General features: G+C 34.6%; 1 protein-coding gene across 22 annotated transcripts in view; it reads right to left on the reverse strand.

Annotated features, from left to right (window-relative positions):
• Positions 1-20,486, reverse strand: part of CEP128 (centrosomal protein 128) — a 394,735-nt gene that overhangs the window by 290,976 nt on the left and 83,273 nt on the right. For all 22 annotated transcript variants that reach the window (XR_013386591.1, XR_013386590.1, XR_013386592.1 and 19 more), the window contains 3 exons: positions 8,763-8,849; positions 5,835-5,909; positions 4,057-4,189 (listed from right to left, as the gene is read on the reverse strand). Coding sequence is in view for 17 of the 22 variants with exons in the window: in XM_077910222.1 (XP_077766348.1) it covers positions 4,057-4,189; positions 5,835-5,909; positions 8,763-8,849 (295 nt within the window). In the remaining 5 variants the exon portion in view is untranslated. The remainder of the gene's footprint in view (positions 1-4,056; positions 4,190-5,834; positions 5,910-8,762; positions 8,850-20,486) is intronic.

The raw sequence follows: 20,486 nt of genomic DNA on the forward strand, positions 1-20,486 counted from the left end.
TTGTATTTTAGCCTTGGCTATCCACATAAAGGATGCTGTCATCAATTGAAAGAGGAAATAAAAACAAGTTTTAAGGAAAGGATGAACTCAGTTGTCAATCTGTTGACTGGGCATTCTGTGGAACAGCACACGCAGATGTCCAATGAAAGACTCCAACTAGGGGGCTGAAGATTAGTGAACTTAGATTTAGGAATCATCATTACAGGTGATAGCTAAAGCATAAGATCAAATAACAACATCTAGGGAGAAATATTAAGTAAGAAACCCCTGAAAGAGGATCCTAGACAACACTCAGCATTTTAAAAAGATAAGCTGTGAACAAAGAGAAAAGATTCAAATGAAGATAATAAAAACAACAAACGCAGAAGAATCAGGAAAGAGCACAAACATAAAAGTCAGTGAAGAGTTCCAAGAAGGAAGAAGAAAAAACAGTCGTCAAGTAAGAAAAGTAACAGCATGATTCCTGTGAATTATTTTTTTTAAGATTTTATTTATTCATGGGAGACAGAGAGGGCCAGAGACATAGGCAGAGGGAAAAGCAGGCTCCCTGCGGGGAGCCTGATACAGACTGGATCCCAAGACTTCAGGATCATGACCTGAGTAAAAGGCAGATAGATGCTCAACCACTAAGCCAACCAGGTGCCCCAATTCCTTTGAATTCGACTAAGGAGATCACCAGTAAAGTAAAGCAAAGTCGATTTTAAAAGCAGACATGGAAGCTATTTTGCAATGGGTGGAGGAACAAACAGCAACCAGAGTGTGACATGTGACAATGAGTGTCGTTTCTTATGCAGATTTAAAAAAAATAAATAATGCAAGTGTTCCATAAAGATGAAAACTCTAGAACCATTAAAAGAAAGTGAAGAAGTTCATTATCAAATTGATAAGAAAACTTTCAGATTTTTTTAAAACCTGATAAGTAGTTAAGAAAAGTGACATTCTTCTAGTCCACAAAGACTTACACTAGGAATAACTAGATTTTAATAAAGTGAGAAAACATATGACAATGTACCACAGTCTTATTCCAAACAAAATAAAAGTTCCTATGTGAATCTTTATGAAAATTTGATGAATAATTAAAAACCTTAGGATTTTACTCTTAAAAATAAATTTTAAAATATTTGACGTCAAAATATATTTCAATAACAACATCACATGAAACTTAAGTGAACTTAATGACATGCAATTATGTTAGGATAGGTATGTCAGAATTTGCCATCTAATGAAGATTTTCTGGCAATGTGAGAATTCTGACTTAGGCAACATACTGAGTTATGTGTCGAGAATCTGGAAAAATATTTATCCTCCCTGAATTTGATAGTACACTAAATGCTTACAAGTGTTTCTCCAACAATTTAGGCATTTGAGTAGGCAGCCTTATTACTGAAATAATTTACAAGCTGAACAATCTGGACTAGTCTATTAGACCATTATAAAATTTCAATATTACCATTTCTGTTACAAGTAAATTTCCAAAAAAGAAACACATCCAGACTCATTAAATTCCACAACCTAAATCAACACCACCACTAAAAAGGTATCCTAACATTTCTCAAACACGAAGTATTCCTAATCTACATAAGAAAAAGCCATCATATGACTCATAACCACTTCTGCCAAATGATTAATTTTTGTCAGGGATCTTTAGATCACAAAAAAGATAGGATCTGAATTTTAATTGTTAGTACATATTTTAAAATTGAGATAAAAGAAAATCAAAACATTTTGGTATTTCCACCTTAAGTAAAAGGACAAGTGTACACACACACACACACACACACACACACACAGAGAGACACACACTTGGGCATGGAAATAAGAAGCTGGAAAAAATTCCACTACTAGCTTTGCTGGGTTTTTCTTGGAGAAAGCCTCACAAGATAAATACATCTGAAATGGATTTAAAATTAGAGGAGATATTAAAATTGGATGCTAATATCAGCAACAAACAAGTGAAATTTGAAATTAACAGCACAATTTACATTCACATCCAAAGAAAACGAAATACTGAAATACAAATCTAACAAAATCTATATGAGGAAAACTACAAAAGTCTGATGAAATAAATCACAGTTGAATGAAATACATGGAGAGACAATTCATGTTCATGGCAGGAAGCCACAATATTGCCCAATGTGAGTTCTTCCCAACCTGATCTACAGATTTATTGAAATCTCTATCAAAATCCCAGCAAATTATTTTGTAAATATCAACAAACTAATCCTAAAGATGTGTGGAGAAGCAAAGAAAGGATCCAGGACAGGCAATGCATTATTGAAGGAGAAGAACAAAGCTGGAAGACTAACATCATCCAACTTCAAGTCTCACCATGAAGCTACAATAATCAAAACAGTGTGATACTAGCAAAAAAAAAAAAAAAAGATAAATAGATCAATGAAACAGAATAGTGGCCCCAAAATAGACCCACATAAAATCAGTCAACTTATCTTGATCTTTCAAAAGAAGCAAAGACAATACAATGGAGAAATGTTTGTTTTCAACAAGTAGTGCAGTGCTGGAACAACTCAACACCCACATGCAGAAGAAATGAATCTAGACACAGACTTCTAGGCATGGAAATAAGAATTCCTTTTACAAGAGTTAATTCAAAATGGATCACAGACCCAAATATAAAACTCAAAATTACAGAACCTTTAGAAGACAGGAGAAATTGTGGATGACCTTGGATTTGATGATGACTTTTTAGGTAGAAGAGCAGAATCATCATCCATGAAAGAAATAACTGATAAGCTGGACTTCATTAAAATTAAAATTTTTCAACTCTGCAAAAGATACTGTCAAGAGAATGAAAAGACAAGCTACAGACTGAGAAATTATTTGCGAAGACACAGGTGATAAAGGACTGTTACCTAAAATATCAAGAGGACTCTTAAAATTCAACAAGAAGCTAAACAACCTGCCTGAAAAATAGGTCAAAGACCTTAATGAAGAGCTCCTCAAAGGAGATATATAGGTGGAAAATACATATAATAAAAGATGCTCCACATCTTACATCATCAGGGAAATGGATATTAAAACAACAAGATGCCATTACAAACCTATTAGAATAGTCAAAATCCAGGACACTGACAACTGCAAATCCTGACAAGAATCTGGAACAATAGGAATCCTCATTCATTATGGGTGGGAATGAAGAAATGATACAGCCACTTTGAAAGACAGTCTTACCATACAATCCAGCAATCATATTCTTTGGTATTCACCCGAAGTAAATGAAAACTTATGCCCATACAAAAACCTATAGTCAGATGTTTGGTTTATAGCAGCTTTACTCATAATTGCCAAAATATGGAAGCAACTCAATGGCCTTCAGTATGTGAATGGATATAAAACTCTGACAATGCTTTAAAAAAAAAAAAAAGAAAAGAAAAAGAGAGAAAGAGAGAGAGAGAGAGTGAGAACACTATCAAGCCATGAAGAGACATGGAAGAAACTTAAAGGTGCATTACTAAATTTAAGAATGATTGCATAATTCAACTATATTAGATTCTGGAAAAGGTAAAACTATGGGGACAGTAAAAAGATCTGTGGTTGCCAGTGGTTAGAGGGAGGGGGGATGAACAGGTGAAGGACAAGGGATTTTTAAGACAGGGAAATTACTCTATGATATTATAATGGTGCCTAAATGTCATTTATGTATTGTCCAATCCTAGAATACACAACACCAAGAATGAATCCTCATGCAAACTATAGATTTTAAATGATAACAATGCATCAAGGTAGGTACATCAGTTATAACAAACATACTCCCAGTGAGGGGAACTTGATCATGGGGGAGGCTATGCATTTGTGGGAGTAGGGGGCATACAGAATAATCTCTGTACCTTCTGCTCAATATTGCTGTAAATATAAAACTAAAAAGTATAGTCTCTTAAAAAAATTGATGCTAAATTATGATTAGCTTATTGAAAAACCTGTAGTAGATCAAGAAATAAGATGACAAGAGCACAATGTAAAAAAATGCAACTCTGAAAATGGGAAGTATTTAAGAAAAATTTTTTTAAAAAAACACACATTTCCAAATCAGAATTATACCTCTCCTAAACCTCCAGTCATCTCCTTGTTCATCCTGATGGTTTAACAGTTGCTTGGAAATCTGAGATACTTGATGCTGTAAACCCTTTCGGTCACCTTCTGCTTTCATAAGTTGCATACGGAGCTCTTCTACCTAAATACATAGAGTCAAAAATGAAACTTCTTTCACAAAAAGAATAACTGAACTTACGAATTATTTCAAATTATTTTTCTAGGGAGAAATATTACTTCTAACAGACTACTGTCAGCACAAGTTGAAGCCAAGTTAACCTCCTTGTTATGCCAAGCACAGTGGAATAGTCTCTTGCTCTATTTCTTTACTTCTCCCATTCCTTCCACAAAGAATGAATGTCTTTTCCCCTTCTCTGTGTCTACCAGGACAAAGAATTTGACACACACACACACACACACACAAAAATTCCTTTATTGTGAACTCAGTCCACTCAACTACTATTAACCAAAGCACCTCCATAATTGTTTTTAGATTTTTTTTTTACTCCATCTCTTTCGTATGAATATGACCTACTGATTGATAAACTCAAGTGAAAAGATCACATTTCAGCATATTTTAATATCAAAGTACTGTTCAAAATAAGAAAGAAATCAATGCTGTTGAACAAACTATGAACTCCTTGAGGTCAGGGACTATGTTATTCATCAGTATTTCTAAAGACTAGCAAATTACCTACCACACATCAGGTATGTCCCCAGTGGCCATTAAACAAATTTGGAGTCTCAAAAAGACTCAGCTAAAGTCACAATGACAACCTGAACACAATAATCTCTTACTTCAAAAGATTAGAAATCACAAGTCAGAGTTCAAAACCAAAAAAAAATTAGAGTGGAAAGGACTACAAATATAAACTTTCAACAAAGGAAGTCTGAACTCTGCCAACATTAATTCCATTTGTAACCCTGGTTGCAGAACAAAGCAGTGACCATTTTTCAAGGTTTTGTAAAATAGCTGTTATAGTGTATTTTCAGCACTAATGGTCAAAACATAATATTCCTTCTGAGCATCTACGATGCTTGACATCTTTGCCTACATAGCACACAACATTGTGAGTTAGGTAAGCCATAAGCCACAATTCAAAACAGACAAAGGTACAAGTACAGTTTATATTAAACGCAGGCAGAGAGGCAGTTAGAAACCTATATGCCCTTATCCAATGTATATAAGATTACTATTTCAAGTTACTGAACTTTAAATAGCAGAAGCAAACTCTCATTACAAGCTATGAGTTGCAAATGTTATGCTTTAAAATTAAGCTTTATCTTTGGTTAAAAGGGGCAGGCAGCATCTTGAAAGGGTAAATATAAGACAATGCAAAGTAACTCAAATTCTGTATTTCATGTATTTTATTTCTTCCTGTTTCATGTATTTTACATTTTCCTTCACTGTTTCATGTATTTTACTTCTTCCTTTACTCTCCAATGCCTCTTTGAATATAATTAAGCCCCTGGGAAAGTTTAATCTTACACATCCAGTCTCATTTTTACACTGGTTATACTAAGAGAGATAAATCCCAAATTGAAGCAGCAATCAGCAAAATACACTATCACAGCAGGAACTTGGTCCAGTGTTTTGTACCAGCTTTCTCTGACTCTTCCTGAAAGGATTTCATCTTTTGCTTATGTGTTTTAACATACATTCCTTAGGGGGAAAAGAATTTCTAGACCTTGGTGGATTTTTTTCTTCCTCTCACAAAGACATTCAATATAAAAGGAGACTCAATCCAGATTTAATTTAAAAGAAGATATAGCTTGCATAGACTTACCTGATGCAGAAGTGTTTCTCTGCTGCCTTCTGACTGATTCAATAACCTTCGGGATACCTCTAATTCCTGTTCAAGCTAAAGTTTCAACAAAGGATAAAGAAAAATGTCCAGTGGGGCAGAAAATAAGTAAATTATAATGGGCATAATTTAAGAGGAGAAAATTGGAGAACTTTTCAGAAGATATCTACAGCTAATATGAAAAAAAATACCTTGCTATCAAAACATACCAATGTTTCCATGAAAATAATGGGTTTTGGGGGGGGAGGGGGTTTCCATGAAAATAATGTTAATTGCATAACAAAAAGTGAACCAAACCAGACCTCAGGGGGTCCAAGTTCTTAGTCAGTTCGATCACAACTATGACACTCTTCCTTAGTCTCCTTTCTATCATCTGTAAAATAAGGACTTTATATTAGACAATCCCCAAGATTCCTTCCAGTTCTAAATCACTGTAATCTAACCTCCAAAGCATTTTTTTTCTTCAGTACATTTAACGTCATACAAAACTGAATTAGAGGGACGCCCGGGTGGCTCAGGGCTTGAGCGCCTGCCTTCTGCCCAGGCAGTGATCCCAGAGTCCAGGGATCCAGTCCCGCATCAGGCTTCCTGCATGGAGCCTGCTTCTCTCTCTGCCTCTCTCTCTCTCTTTCTCTCTCTCATGAATAAACAAATAAAATCTTTAAAACAAAATTGAATTAGAATAAAAACGTGAAGGACCCAATGACTAAAGTATATTTCATCTAATTGGTGATTCTGTGTATTCTTAATATTCTACCATTCCTAATATTTCCGATATTCATAACATCCCTAAAATTTAAGAACATCTAATTTCAGAATAAGACATTTAAAATTTCCTTAATAATATAGCCATAAGATATATATTCACAGAAAATGAGCTAATTAGATGACCAAATACCTAAAAAGTTTGAATGTGCCTAGCTTACAAGTCGAAAAATATAATAGGATCTGAAGGGGAAGAGGAATATGCTGCTTCCCCACCCCCGCCCAAAATATGCCTTTTTGGCATAAGTATTTCTTGAGCTGAAGGAAATCAAGACCCAACAGACTCAGGAAAAGCTTTTTACCTCTCTGTTAACTGCATTAAAGAGCGTGGAAAAAAAAAAAAAAAAAGATCGTGGAGAGGGAGTCTGTGTACCAGGAAGAGAGCTATGACCACAGCTAACTTTTTATATCTAGAAGACTTCTCCACAATACAAGGCAAACATTTGTTTACCAAATATTTGCTCTTCTCATCTTCCTGTGAATTGTCTTTCTCCCCTTTGAGGCTCAAGACCTCTATCCCATTTCCTTAGCTGAAGATGGTATATAATAAGCCTCAACAGCTTGGCTCCCTTTGAGCTCATATTTTTATGCAGCTCCTATAAATACAAAATCAGATTTTTTTTCTCCCGTTAATCTATTTTATGTCAGTTTAATTATTAGGTCAACCAAAGAACCTAGATGAATAAAGGGAAGATTACTTTTTCACCTCTACATATGGAACAAGTGTTTGTTAAAATGCCTGCGATTACATATGCTAGACATGTTTGCATTTTGTCACAGTAAGGCTGTTTTATGAAACCACAAATTTATAAGATGTTATTAAGTGCTTAGATTTGTGATAGTTATCCGGAGTTATTATTTCACTTGACCAAACAACTCTCTATACATTATATTAGTCCTTTAAATATTGTCCATGTGGTAGTTACGACTATCATAAAGGAACAAACACTATAGTTCTGTATCTTCACTGTGGTGACAGTAACATGAATCTATACATGATTCAACTTCACAGAACATGAATAAGTACACACAAGTTGGTCAAATCTGCGATTTCACGATAACTTATGTGATTGTACCAAAGTCAATTTCTCAGTTTGCATATGGAATGACAATTATGCAAAATGTTACCACTGAGGGAAACTGTGTGAAGGGCACATGTGACCTCTCTCAACATTTTGTCTTGTAACACCCTATTGAAATTGTAACTATTTCAAAATACTTTTTAAATTTGGTTATATAAGTTTTTTTAAAAACTTACACATATGGCAAATAAAACATCATATTCTAAAAAAAGGTAAAGTATATATAAAATCACAGAATCCACACAAAATATTATCTGACTTGTCCTCCAGTTTCTTTGGAGAAATAAAGAGGGAAGGAATCACATTTCCGTTAAAATGTTTTCAAAATCCGCAAAGACCCATACTGGTTAGGTTCCCTGGATAATAACATCAGCAGCCTCAACTCCCTAAGGGCAAGCATGATGGCCTGACACAACTTGCTTACCATAAAGGTATCATAAATGCATCATTTAACTTGACATAGGTTGGTGAAATAAAAATCAAGGAGGTAATGGTAGATTTGAAAAGAGAGATAGTGCAAAGAACATTACATCATTTGCAAATTTTCATTTTATCATTCATTACCTTGGGCTTGTTCTTAAATCTATACATTTGCAAATTGAGGACCTTTGTCTCTAAATGCCTCTCCAATTCTAACATGCTAGACTCTATAGGTCCATAAACATGAATATATGTCAAAAATCCTTATTATTTAATGCACCTACACTGTTTTCAATGATGAAAATAAATATATTCAAAATCTCCACCCTTTAAAGAACAAATCTTTCCCAAACAGCCCTGCAGTAAAGTCAAGGTCATTACATGTTCCCCACAAAGGACTGATACAATTCAATTTGCCTGTAGGAAGGGAGTGGCCACATGACAAGGTAGCAAATGACCTATACCTGTTTCCCAAAGCAAGCAACAGAGGATGGCAGAGCCATCAAACCAAGGGACTACACATCAAAACAGATGTGTTTCAACAAATGATCTCAGGGACAATTTCCCAGGCACTCAACAATTATCACTGGCCCCACTGCAAAGAGCATTACTCTTTGATGAAAGAGAACTTTCAAAATCTTACTTGACTCTTCTCAGTTTCAGTCTGTCTTAGCTTATTTTTCATGACTCCCTCATCTTCATCTACTTTAGCTTCTTGTTTCTTCAATGCCTAGAATGAAAGATACCAGAAAATTGTAGCATTGTAAAATACACATAGAACTGAAAGTCACTATTAGGATTTATTAAGGAAAGGGGGGGAAGATGATTATGAGTTGTACAACATATACAAAGGAATTATAACCCTCTCATTCACTGAAGTCCTAAGAACACCTCGATGGTAATACATATTTTTATATACCAAATATAAACAACTTCTTGATGTTCTTAACCATTTTCACTTAATTTCACTTTTTCCCCACCTTTGAGTATTTTGTTACACATTTAGGGAGTGTAGACCACTAAAGCACTCTTGGAAACAAAACATACTGCCAGGTGAAATAATAGTATAAAAATCATATTATCTGTTCAGCTATTTAGACATAATAATCAAACTAGGCTCACTAGTTTTTCAAATTCTGAAAAAAAATATCTTAAGGTAGAAACATGCTTATGGCAACATTATTACATGTATGATATTTTATCACTACATATAACTGGCTCTTCAAAGCAGTCTTCACAAAGAGAAAAGCATTCTTTTATACATTTGTCTCTAACAAAATGGAAAAAGAATTTCAAGAAAATTCAAATTTCAAAAGGTAGCCAGAAAAGTATGTTTTGATTTGCTCTATGGTAAAATTAAACTTAAGGAAAAAATATATATATTTGGAGTAATCTTTCATGATATTTAAAAAGCATTCTATTTGTTTAAGAAAATTTTTTTATCATTCTAGCATTTAGACTTAGCAAGCTATATGTGCAGAAGCCACCCAAATTGAGAAAAGCCAAATGCCAGAGGTTTTCCTTTTTTTTTTTTTTTTCAAATGCCAGACGTTTTCCAACAAAATCTATGGCACTCAATGAGTTTTAGACAAACAGCAAAACATTTTAAAAACTGTTTTGAAAAAAAAAAAAAAAAACTGTTTTGATGCAAGGGTGCCTGGATGGCTCAGTCAGTTAAGCCTGTAAATCTTGATTTTGGCTCAAGTCATAACCTCAAGGTAGTGAGATCCAGTTGTGCCTTGGGCTCAGGGTTCAGGGAAGAGTCTGCTAGAGATTCTCTCTCTTCCCACCCCTCGTTCCCTCCCCCTACATGTTCTCTAAATAAATCTTTCAAAAAAAGAAAAAACTGTTTTGGTGCAAATATAATCAATCACATTCAACCTTCCTTAACTTACATATCCAATAAATAAATCCTAAGTGTACTTACTATGTGTCAGGCACTGTGCTGGGGCTACTAATATACATATATATAAAATAACCATGGCCCACTGTCCAGGAAATTACAGCTCCCTCTGCCATGGCTCTGTCTCTAATAAAAAGCAACTGAGTAAAAAGTCAGAGAAGCATTATCAAAATGAAAAAGAATTCTGGTTTCAGTATGGTAATAATATTACAACACTTATTAGCATTCACTACATCCAGGTGTTCTTCTTACATATTAAATACATTATATATAGTGAACATAAACATTTAATCCTCATGATGTGGGAAACAAAGGCAAAAGAAAAAAATTAGATTTCCTTACTACTTAGAGCCCACTGACAAGTCCTTGCAACAGGCAGAGTGACATTCCTTTAGGAACTCTGCTGCCTCAATGTTAATGCTTTGCTAAAGGCAAAATGCAATCCTAGCTTAACATTATCCTCAGCTCCAGGATCCTGTAAATCTATTTTAACATATAAAAATTCCTTTGAAAATTTCCTTTATCTCTAGCCCCCCAGATAGATGTTAGCAATCATCCTCCAAGCATATGACCCCCAATATACACCTGAAGGTTCTCATGACTAGTTTTTACTAAACCCTAATAAATGACCTTTTCCTAACAACAGCTACTCACTCTTTCCCCTACCTCCAGGCCCAGAGGTCCTGGAAACCTTGCCTCCAAAACACCTTGGAGAAAAAACAAACAAACACCTTGGAGGCTTGTGCCACCAGTAACTCCTTCTCAAGGTGAAAGTTATAATGGGCCACTCCTCATGACCCCGTTCAGCTCTTTCTGCCCACGGATCCTGCCCCCATGCTTTAATAAAACCACTTTTTTGCACTGAAGACATCTCAAGAATTCTTTATTGGCTGCCAGTTCTGAACCCCAACATTTCAAATCACATGTATAAATCCACAAGTTATTATTAAGCCAATTTTATTAAGAAGGAAAGAGGGGTATAAGAAGTTGAGAGTCATAATGTTTTTCAGGTAGTTATCAAATGATTTTAATGTTTGATATTCGTCCTTTTGTCCTTTATTGTAGGGTAAATGGAATTTGTAATAATATTTAATTCTATACGCATAATCTATTCAAGGTGGGATATGTTTATAAATTTTGCTTGCAAAATTATAATTATCCTAGAAGCCTGACACTGACTGCCAACATCTTTATTCTTTCAATGACTCCTTCTCCAGACCAGGAGTGTGTGTTTGTGCGTGTGTGTGTGTGTGTGTGTGTGTAAGAAAAGGAAGAGATAACAAAGACATAGTTGTTACATTTTTTAATCATTCCTTAAAGTTTTGAACTATTTCCCTCCTCAACATCATCATTTCAACCTAGCCCCATTTTATTTTAAATGAGTTAATTAATTGGTTATCTTTTTGATATTTTTTTATTGAGCTAAAAACCAGCCTGGGCTTTTCCATGGTCAGGGTAGGAGGTTGTTACAAGGAAGATTCCTCAGGCAGTTGATAAGTTTCATCAAACTATGAATAGCCTCTGATTCTGGTTTCGAACTCCTGAGCAGAAACCACTCCAACTCAAAAGGATAATTAAGCTCCACTACCCAGAGGGAAAGTATCAAAAACTGTGTGGTTCTATGTTAAAAACCACTAAAGTAATTTACACATATTTTGGTAGCTACTTTGAGAATATACAAATATCCTTAAAGTTTCACCCACTGATTAGCTCAAAGCCAGAGCAAAGATAACACTATTGGTTCTTTTTTTAGCATACAAAATTTGCCTCCATCAAACTTAATATTCTAATGCCACTCAGATTCCTAGTAAATTAACTCACAGGTCAGTGTTCACCAGACACAGAATGCCAAAACTCTCTGCACTGACCCTGAGATAACTTACTGCCAAAACACTAATAAGTGATATGAAATTTACTTAAAACTGTTATAGATCAATGGAGTATACTTATCAAAGCTCCACCAAACACTGGCTGTTCTCTTAATTCTTAGGCTACCTCCTTGTTCCCTTACATCTTGTTCATTCTCATTGTTCATTTTCTTTGCACCTTTTGGACCTTCCTACAGGCTTCTAAATCTCCCTCTCTAGGTTATGCAGATCAGTTTGCCTCTATTCCAAATCTCAATTTTGAATATTTATACTTGTAACCACACCCAACACCCCTACATACCCAACCCTGTAAAGACTTATCAGTTACCAGAATTCATTCACCCGAAAGTGCAATGTGAGAAATAATTATTTTCATGCTCATGCTAATAGTTATTTAATCTTCATTTCTTACAATTAGTATACATATTAATAATTTTACTTGATGTTGAGGAAACAGAAATCAATAACCTGAACTTTAATTTAAAAAATTGTTTTTAATTTTTTTTAATAAATTTATTTTTTTATTGGTGTTCAATTTGTCAACATACAGAATAACACCCAGTGTTCATCCCGTCAAGTGCCCACCTCAGTGCCCACCACCCAGTCACCCCCACTCCCGCCCACCTCCCCTTCCACCACCCCTAGTTCGTTTCCCAGTTAGGAGTCTTTCATGTTCTGTCTCCCTTTCTGATATTTCCCACTTATTAAAAAAATTGTGTTTTATAATATGGAATTATACCTTATAAAAAACATAATTCTTCTGAAAGTCAACCTTTTTTTTTAATCTAAATTTCCATATATGAACTAGTTGAATAAAAGAACCTCTATTTTGGCTACCTAGGAATCTGCAATAAAATTTCATTTCCTCCTCACCTTCTATCTTCAACATCTGACCATTTATTTATATCTCTTTTCCAAATAATATACTTTTCTATTATAGTTCTACTTGATGCCCAAAATGTTATTTAATACCTCCCTTTTTTATTTCTCCTTTTATTCTAAGGATATATAAGTCTCAGAAAAATTCAGTCAATGAGAACTTAAATTCTATTCTTTTCAGTAGAGGAGCAAGAATGATGTCTTAAGGAGTAAACCAAAACAAATTACTATATTTCCACTATATCATCTAGAAATATCATTAGGTTTGAACATTATTGCTGCTTCCTATAGACCATCAGCCGGTAAGCAAGTAAACACATATACAGTATTCTAGCCCAGAATACGAACCTATTTTCTACATTACCTAGTTTAAAATGAAAGACAAAGAAAATCTAACTCTTAAGACCTAGTAAATACATATTAGGCACTTTAAACTTCTGAAAACACAAATAACATTCAAGGAGAAAGACTTTAAAAGCTAACTGAATCGGGATCCCTGGGTGGCGCAGCGGTTTGGCGCCTGCCTTTGGCCCAGGGCGCGATCCTGGAGACCCGGGATCGAATCCCACATCAGGCTCCCGGTGCATGGAGCCTGCTTCTCCCTCTGCCTATGTCTCTGCCTCTCTCTCTCTCTCTCTCTCTCTGACTATCATAAATAAATAAAAATTAAAAAAAAAAAAGCTAACTGAATCAAAATTACAGCTATTTCTTTAAAGCTTAATAATAAACTTTAACTATTTATTATCTTTTTAAGTATATAAGGCTGTACTAGATTTCTTTTCCATTTGACTTAGATCAAGCAACTGAGAAGCATATTAAAACTGACCCAGTAAAAGCAGTTATAAAAAGAGGAAAAAAAAAATCACATGCCAATGAATTTCTATTACTATGTTATTTTGCCTCTTAAAGCTTGTTTTTTTTTTCTTAAAAGCAGTTTAGCTATAAAGCTATCATGTGCTCTGCTCCAGGATTCAGATTGTCTTTTACATGTTTAAGATTACAGCAACAGCACTGAGCCTTAATAGAGCGTCCCTGGAGCACATTTAAATCTTTAATAACAACAATTTTTCTTCTTTTCCTTAAGTGTGCCTATTTCCATTAAAAAGGACTAACATATTGAGTATTATACTACTGTAGTTCTTTAGAGGTAGAGGATTCTGAATTCTCATGGTTATATATATTAAAAAAAAAAAAAAGCAGCCTCTTCTTTTAGAAAGTAAAGGAGAAAAGATGTTTGTAGACATCTCATCTGACCATAAACACTCCCACAATTTTGACAATAGCCATGTTTATCAAGAGGCTCTAAAAAATAACACACACAAAAATAAAGAACAAATAGGGAATTAAAGGCCCTTTGTCTACTGTAAAAGGACCAGATAGCTTGGGTAAGAATGATGGAGCTGGAATGAAATACAGGTAGGTCCTATCTTAACTCTCACACAGGCCACTGAAATAAAAAGAAAAAAGGAAAAAAAAGAAAAGATGAACATAAACTATCCTGTCTCATTCTAATCATTCAGCAGTGCTCCAAGTGCATGCCTTTGGTCACAAGAGCAAGAACATGTAGATGACTCACTAGTAAACTAACAAGACTATAGAAAAACAACTCTGTGCTCACATGGAACAATAGGTCAGTAACATTGCCCTTTAAAAGGTACAAACTTCCAAGTCAGATTTTTTCCAGTAACAAAGAATGAAGTCATGTCACTGAAAATTAAAAAACTACTGCTAAAAAAAAAAAAAAAAAAAAAAACTACTGCTTTTACTATATATTTTTTAAAACTTTGTTTTTTAGCAGTTTAGGTTCACAGCAAAATTGAGAGGGAAATGGAGTTCCCATATGCACAAGTGCCCTCATACATGCATAACTTCCCCATTATCAACATCCTTCAACAAAGTACTACATTTGTTACAACCGATGGACCTACTGTGACACATTGTAATCACCCACAATTTATATTAGGGTTCATTTTTGGTGCTGTACACTCTATGGGTTTGAATAAATACATAATGACACGTATCCATCATTACAATATCAGTGTATAGTTGCTACCCTAAAATTCCTCTGTGCACTACCTACTCATCCCTTATCTGCCAAATCCTGGCAACCATGGGCCTCTTTACTGTCTCCGTGGATTTTCTTCCTCAGAAAGTCACACAGTTGGAATCATACAGCATGTTGTCTTTTCAGATTATTCTTTCACTTAATAATATGCCTTTAAAGTTCCTCTATGTCTTATCACTGCTTCATAGCTCATCTCACTATATTTTTATATTTACATTCTTCATGTAGGTACAAAATAAAAGCCAGTAAATATTTTAAGCTTCACAATATAATGCTATTCTGATCCAAATTAGACATATGAAATATGAAGTTAAAAGTTTATATTTATGTATAGTAAACATTTTAAATAGCTTTAAGGACATTTGTTATATTTCAAATAAAGAAAAAAATTATTAAGTACTTAATATGTATAAAATACTGTAATAAGAAACTTAAGAGTTTTTTTTTTTTTTTTTAAGATGGAAATCTGGTGTCTATTTCCAAAATTCTCTTTTGAAAACCTAAATCACAGCTCTAAAACCATCAAATATCAATAGAATACATATTTTGAAAAGGAATATATATGCAAAATACAGCAGGATTGTATTGCTCAGAACTAATACTACTGATTCAAATTAACATAGGTTTTATTTCTGTCAAGCTCTATGAATTTCTAAATTTTGTTTTTTTCCTAAATCAAGTTAGAGATTCCTCCCACATGAGAACTAGCTAAAGTCATGGAAAATTTTAGCCTTTAAGTTCATCCAGTTGGGGATTATCTGTGCCAACAAAAACCAAACAAAACAAAACAAAAAAAAATGAAGTTTCTTTTCAAGGCAGAAAACAATGCATTCATATTCTAAATCCCTGAACCAATATCGAACTCAAAATAGCTAGATTTTACTTAAATTGTTTAAAGAAATTTATTTTTCAGCCATACCGAAGGAACAAAAATTCAATATGAACTACCACTTTAAAAAAAAAAAGTTTAATAAGTTAAAGTAGAATTGCATGATAAAGTCCAAAGAGAATCCAATTGTGATCATTACTGTTATAACACCATATAGATTTGGGGGATATCAAAATATGGAAGAAATTCTAAAAATCTGCTACCAGCTGAATTATGTGTATTTTCCATATGGATATGGTAAGCACATAGTGCATGGAGTCACAAGATACAATCATTCTTGTTTTTCAAAAGGCAGAGTAGTATCAAGTATCATAGAGTTAAGTAAGATTTATCAGTAGTTAAATATATTAGTATTACTTCTGATGGTAATTGTAATCATTAATGATGTTCTTTAAAGATACCTGAGGTTTTGAAACCTAAAACTCAAAGCTTCTCTTTGAGAATGGCCCAGATGTCAATTTTTTTTATTTTTTATCTTCTTATGATAAGGTGTTTATTTTTTCAGGAATCTGAAGAGCTTTTATGGAAATTATTGTGGTAGGATAGATGGTTACTTCTTACTGACCTATTTTCCACAATGAATAAGGAAACTTTCTGTTTCTACTATGTCCGTATTTATGGAGTCTATAACTGGCTGGGGCACTCTGTGCCAATGAAGCCAACAAAGGTCATAGGTTCAATCACCGTAAGAGCCAATTCCCTTTGCTCAGTTCTATAGTCATAGTCTTTACCCTAAACCTTAGCCAAAGGCCACATGGAAGACTGACTAGGCCAGAGACCCTGGATGAATCAGCAAGATACACTACCAGGACTATAAAAAAAAACTCAAAAGCAAAACCCCAATTGACTACTGTCAGGATTTCATTCTCTAAATGTTATTAAATTTGCCAATCTGCAAAACAAAACCTTAATTACTGCCTACAAAGTTGGTCTGCTAAAAAGACATACAAGTCTTTTGCCTTCTTTAATTCAAAAGCAACAAGGGTAATGAGTATTATTCCCTAAAATGCCATTGCTTTTACTGGAACGGATTTTATTTTTATGCAATCTTTTACTGAAGAAAAATCTTGCAAGTAAAGTTAAATGTGAGCCCAACAAGTGCACTTTCCAGGATTTCCTTCAAAATCAAAAAGCAAAGGCTCTTAGTGGAGGGTCTGTTTTTATCTGAGTAGTTTCCTTTTTGAAAAAGGAGACTCATAGTTTTATTAGAAACCCCAGAGCAATATGATACTTCATTTGACTTTCTAAATACAGGACCACTGAGTTAGAATTGTTGACAAACAGAAGATCACAGAAAATTACAAAAATTTAATTTAAAATTTCTCAAGTTTAAAAAAAAATTTAAATTAAATTAAATTTCTCAAGTTTTATATGTACTTGAGCAGAATTCCCTGTAAATATACAACACCTTTCATTGTTTACAGTTAAAGGATGTTATTTTATGCCTTTGGTTTTTGTTTTTGTTTTACTATTTTCTAATCAAAATAAAACAATGAATAAATCTATCTGTAGCAGGGTCTTTGTTTACAGAATATTACTATGCACTAGGTAGCTGCCCAGTAAATATTAAATGATAATGATAGGAAAAGGCTTTATAAACAGATGATCTAGGATAAATTCACTGAAAATGTAGATAGAAACATTACACTCTTCAAGAAAAGCACAAAGTAGAAATTAAACAAGTCCTGCACTCAGAAAATCTCAGGCTATTGTCAGGCAGCTGTTCAGTCAATAAGAACACAGATATTTTTCACCATCATCATAGCATTAGCAGCATTAAATGTCTATTTGCATATGGTGCTACACAAAGGGACTCACACAGATTCATGCTAGCCTTATTTATTATAGTTTACAGTGACAATATTGGCAAGAACAAATAAGTACACACAGCAAAATTAGTATGATTAAACAACACTTTAAGAACTAGTCATATATGGTATGAACATGAAATGTGTCAGACTTAAATGCAACTCAGAGCAGCAATAAAAGTATTTATTCAGGAGCCCCTGGGTGGCTCAGTCTGTTAAACATCTGCCTTGCATTAGGTCATGATCTTGGAGACTGGGATCAAGACCTGCATCGGGCTCCCTGCTTGATGGGTTCTGTTTCTACGTCTGCCTCTCCTCCTCGTTCATTCTCTCCCTCTCTCTCTCAAATAGATAAAATTTTTAAAAGTCTTTTTTAAAAAAAGTATTTATTAATAATGCAAACATCAACTATTTCCAAATTCTGAGGTGCTTTATAAGAATATCTAGATATAGACTTAAAGAATAGGTGAAACAAAGAAAGGAGTAAAGGCCATAATGGCCATTTTGGAGATAATAAGAAATGACTCTTCAATAATCTAGAAAGCAAATGATCAGGGAAAAAAAGTGAATAAAACAATCATAGAAGGACTAACTTCAATGAGGATAGGAACAAGGAAGCTACAAGCAAACTGATCAACCCAGGAAGATACCCTGAAAACCAGACCTTATTCAAAAACATTTGAATAATAAAAGCTGTTATATACAATGAAATATTTTGGAGAAAGGTCTTTGAAATGGAGAGGTAAAAGGGAATAGAAAAAATATTGCAAACGTTTAATAATTACTATCCTAAGGTAATATTTTCTTAATAAAGTAAAAAGCCTAAGAAGAAATGGCATAAGTGTTAATTTACAGAAATGAGATTTTAAGAATCTCAGGACAACTGACATCTACCTATCATCTCATATAAGTACACCCTTCAAAGGAATCCAAAGACCTTCACCAACATGCTAACACTTGGCATGTTACTTCTCCTGTGATGTAGGATACAGTTCTACACTTTAAACTTTTATTTTAGCAATATTAAATAGCAGCCTCCTGAAATATATGATCAAAACTGGAATATTCTTTAATCCAGCCAGCTATTACTATCCTTATTTCCCATTAAAAGGGAATATGGCGGGGGATCCCTGAATGGCTCAGCGGTTTAGTGCCTGCCTTCAGCCCAGAGCATGATCTTGGAGACCGGGATCAAGTCCCACATCAGGCTCCCTGCGTGGAGCCTGCTTCTTCCTCTGCCTGTGTCTCTGCCTCTCTCTCTGTCTCTCTCTCTCTCTGTCTCTCATGAATAAACAATATCTTAAAAAAAAAAAAAAAGGAATATGGCTTGTGGAAACTATAATATACATGAACTACACAGGAAGTTTGCTCTGTGAATGGAAATTCAAGTACTGAGTGAGTACGAGGTTGAAAGACAACATAATGATCTCTTCCAGTTTCTGTTCTACAAGGAGTTTTGGGAAAAAATATTTTCCACAGAAAAAAATATTAAAAGTGTTTTAGTGTTAACTGAAATGATCAAAGCCTAATAAAACAGACTTATAGGTCAAATCAGCAAGGGTAGGGTGCAGGAGGCAAAGAGGTAAATCAAGAAAAAGACTAAGGAAGAAGACAGGAGAACACGATATGTCTTGGACCTGCACATTTCAAGCTGTGCCAAATAGTGTTCAACCAGCTTTGAAAGACAAATCCCATAATAGACAATCATTCTTTTCCATCCATTTCCTTTTTATCTGCATGGTAACATTAATGGTTCTTTCACAACCTTACAGAAAAGTGTTGACTTTATCCTTGCAATAAAATAAGTAATCCACAGGGAACATAAAGGAGAGAAAAAAATAATTAACATGATACAAAATAGTACAACAGAGAACAATATTATAAATCAGAACTATAGTGAATCAGAATTTTAAAAAGTATTTCAGTGAGGTATAGATTGGTAAAGTGCTTATCAGGTAGCAATAAGCAACAGGGAGAATCACATTCATAAAAGAAATGCCTAAAATGATTTGAAAACACAAAGTCTTAGCAAAATGCCACTTCTCCCACCCAAATTTTCCCCAAAGGTCAAGAAGAGGTAACTATTGCCCTTGGGCTACTCTGAAGCCTATTTCAAAACTGAAATAACACCCTTAGTGAATTACAGAGATTGTTAACATTTCTCAGCTAAACTGGGAGCCCCTTGGAGTCAAGACAACGTTTTAAGTACCATTAAATCCCTAGGCCTCAGCACAGAACCTGGCATATACTAAGTATATGAAGGTATAGGCTATCTTACTATGTATAGTTCTGACTACATAGCAGACAATAATCATTCATCCTTTCCTTCAAAAAACACTTATTGGGCCCTTACTCCATGCCAGCCACAGCTCTAGATACTCTATGTACAGCAATGAGCAACGTGCCTGCCTTCATAAAGCCTGCGTTCTGGTCAGGGGACAGACAGACAACAGGTAGTGAAAATGCTAATAAAGAAAAAATATGGCAATAGAAGGGGCTCAGGAATGAAGAATGGGTTTATCTAGGATAGTTAATAAGGCCTTGCTGAAGCAGGTCTCCAAAAGAGATGAGGGTAAACAGTAATGCAACTGTTTCCAGAGCTGAAAATTCCTGGATCTGGAAATGGAAAGTGCAAATGTCCAAAAGCAGGAGGATGCCTCGATGTCTGTGGAAAAGCAAGAAGGTGAGTGTAGTTGGCCTGGAGAGGACAAGAAGAACAACGAAGAATTAGGCATGCAGGAACTGTCACAGCAGAAGGGTCTTGTAGGCTGAGGACGTTACATTTCATTCTGAATATGATACAGAAATCACTGAAAGGTTCTGAAGAATGATGTAGCACTATCAGATTCTGTGGGGAAGACTGCAGGAAGGTAAGAATGGGAGCAAGGGGGCTACTGCATCAGCTCAAGCAGGAGAAAATAGGGACAAGAGGATAGACGGGAGAAGTAGTGATAG

The sequence above is a fragment of the Canis aureus genome, chromosome 9, assembly GCF_053574225.1.
Source record: "Canis aureus isolate CA01 chromosome 9, VMU_Caureus_v.1.0, whole genome shotgun sequence".
Classification (NCBI taxonomy): Eukaryota; Metazoa; Chordata; class Mammalia; order Carnivora; family Canidae; genus Canis; species Canis aureus.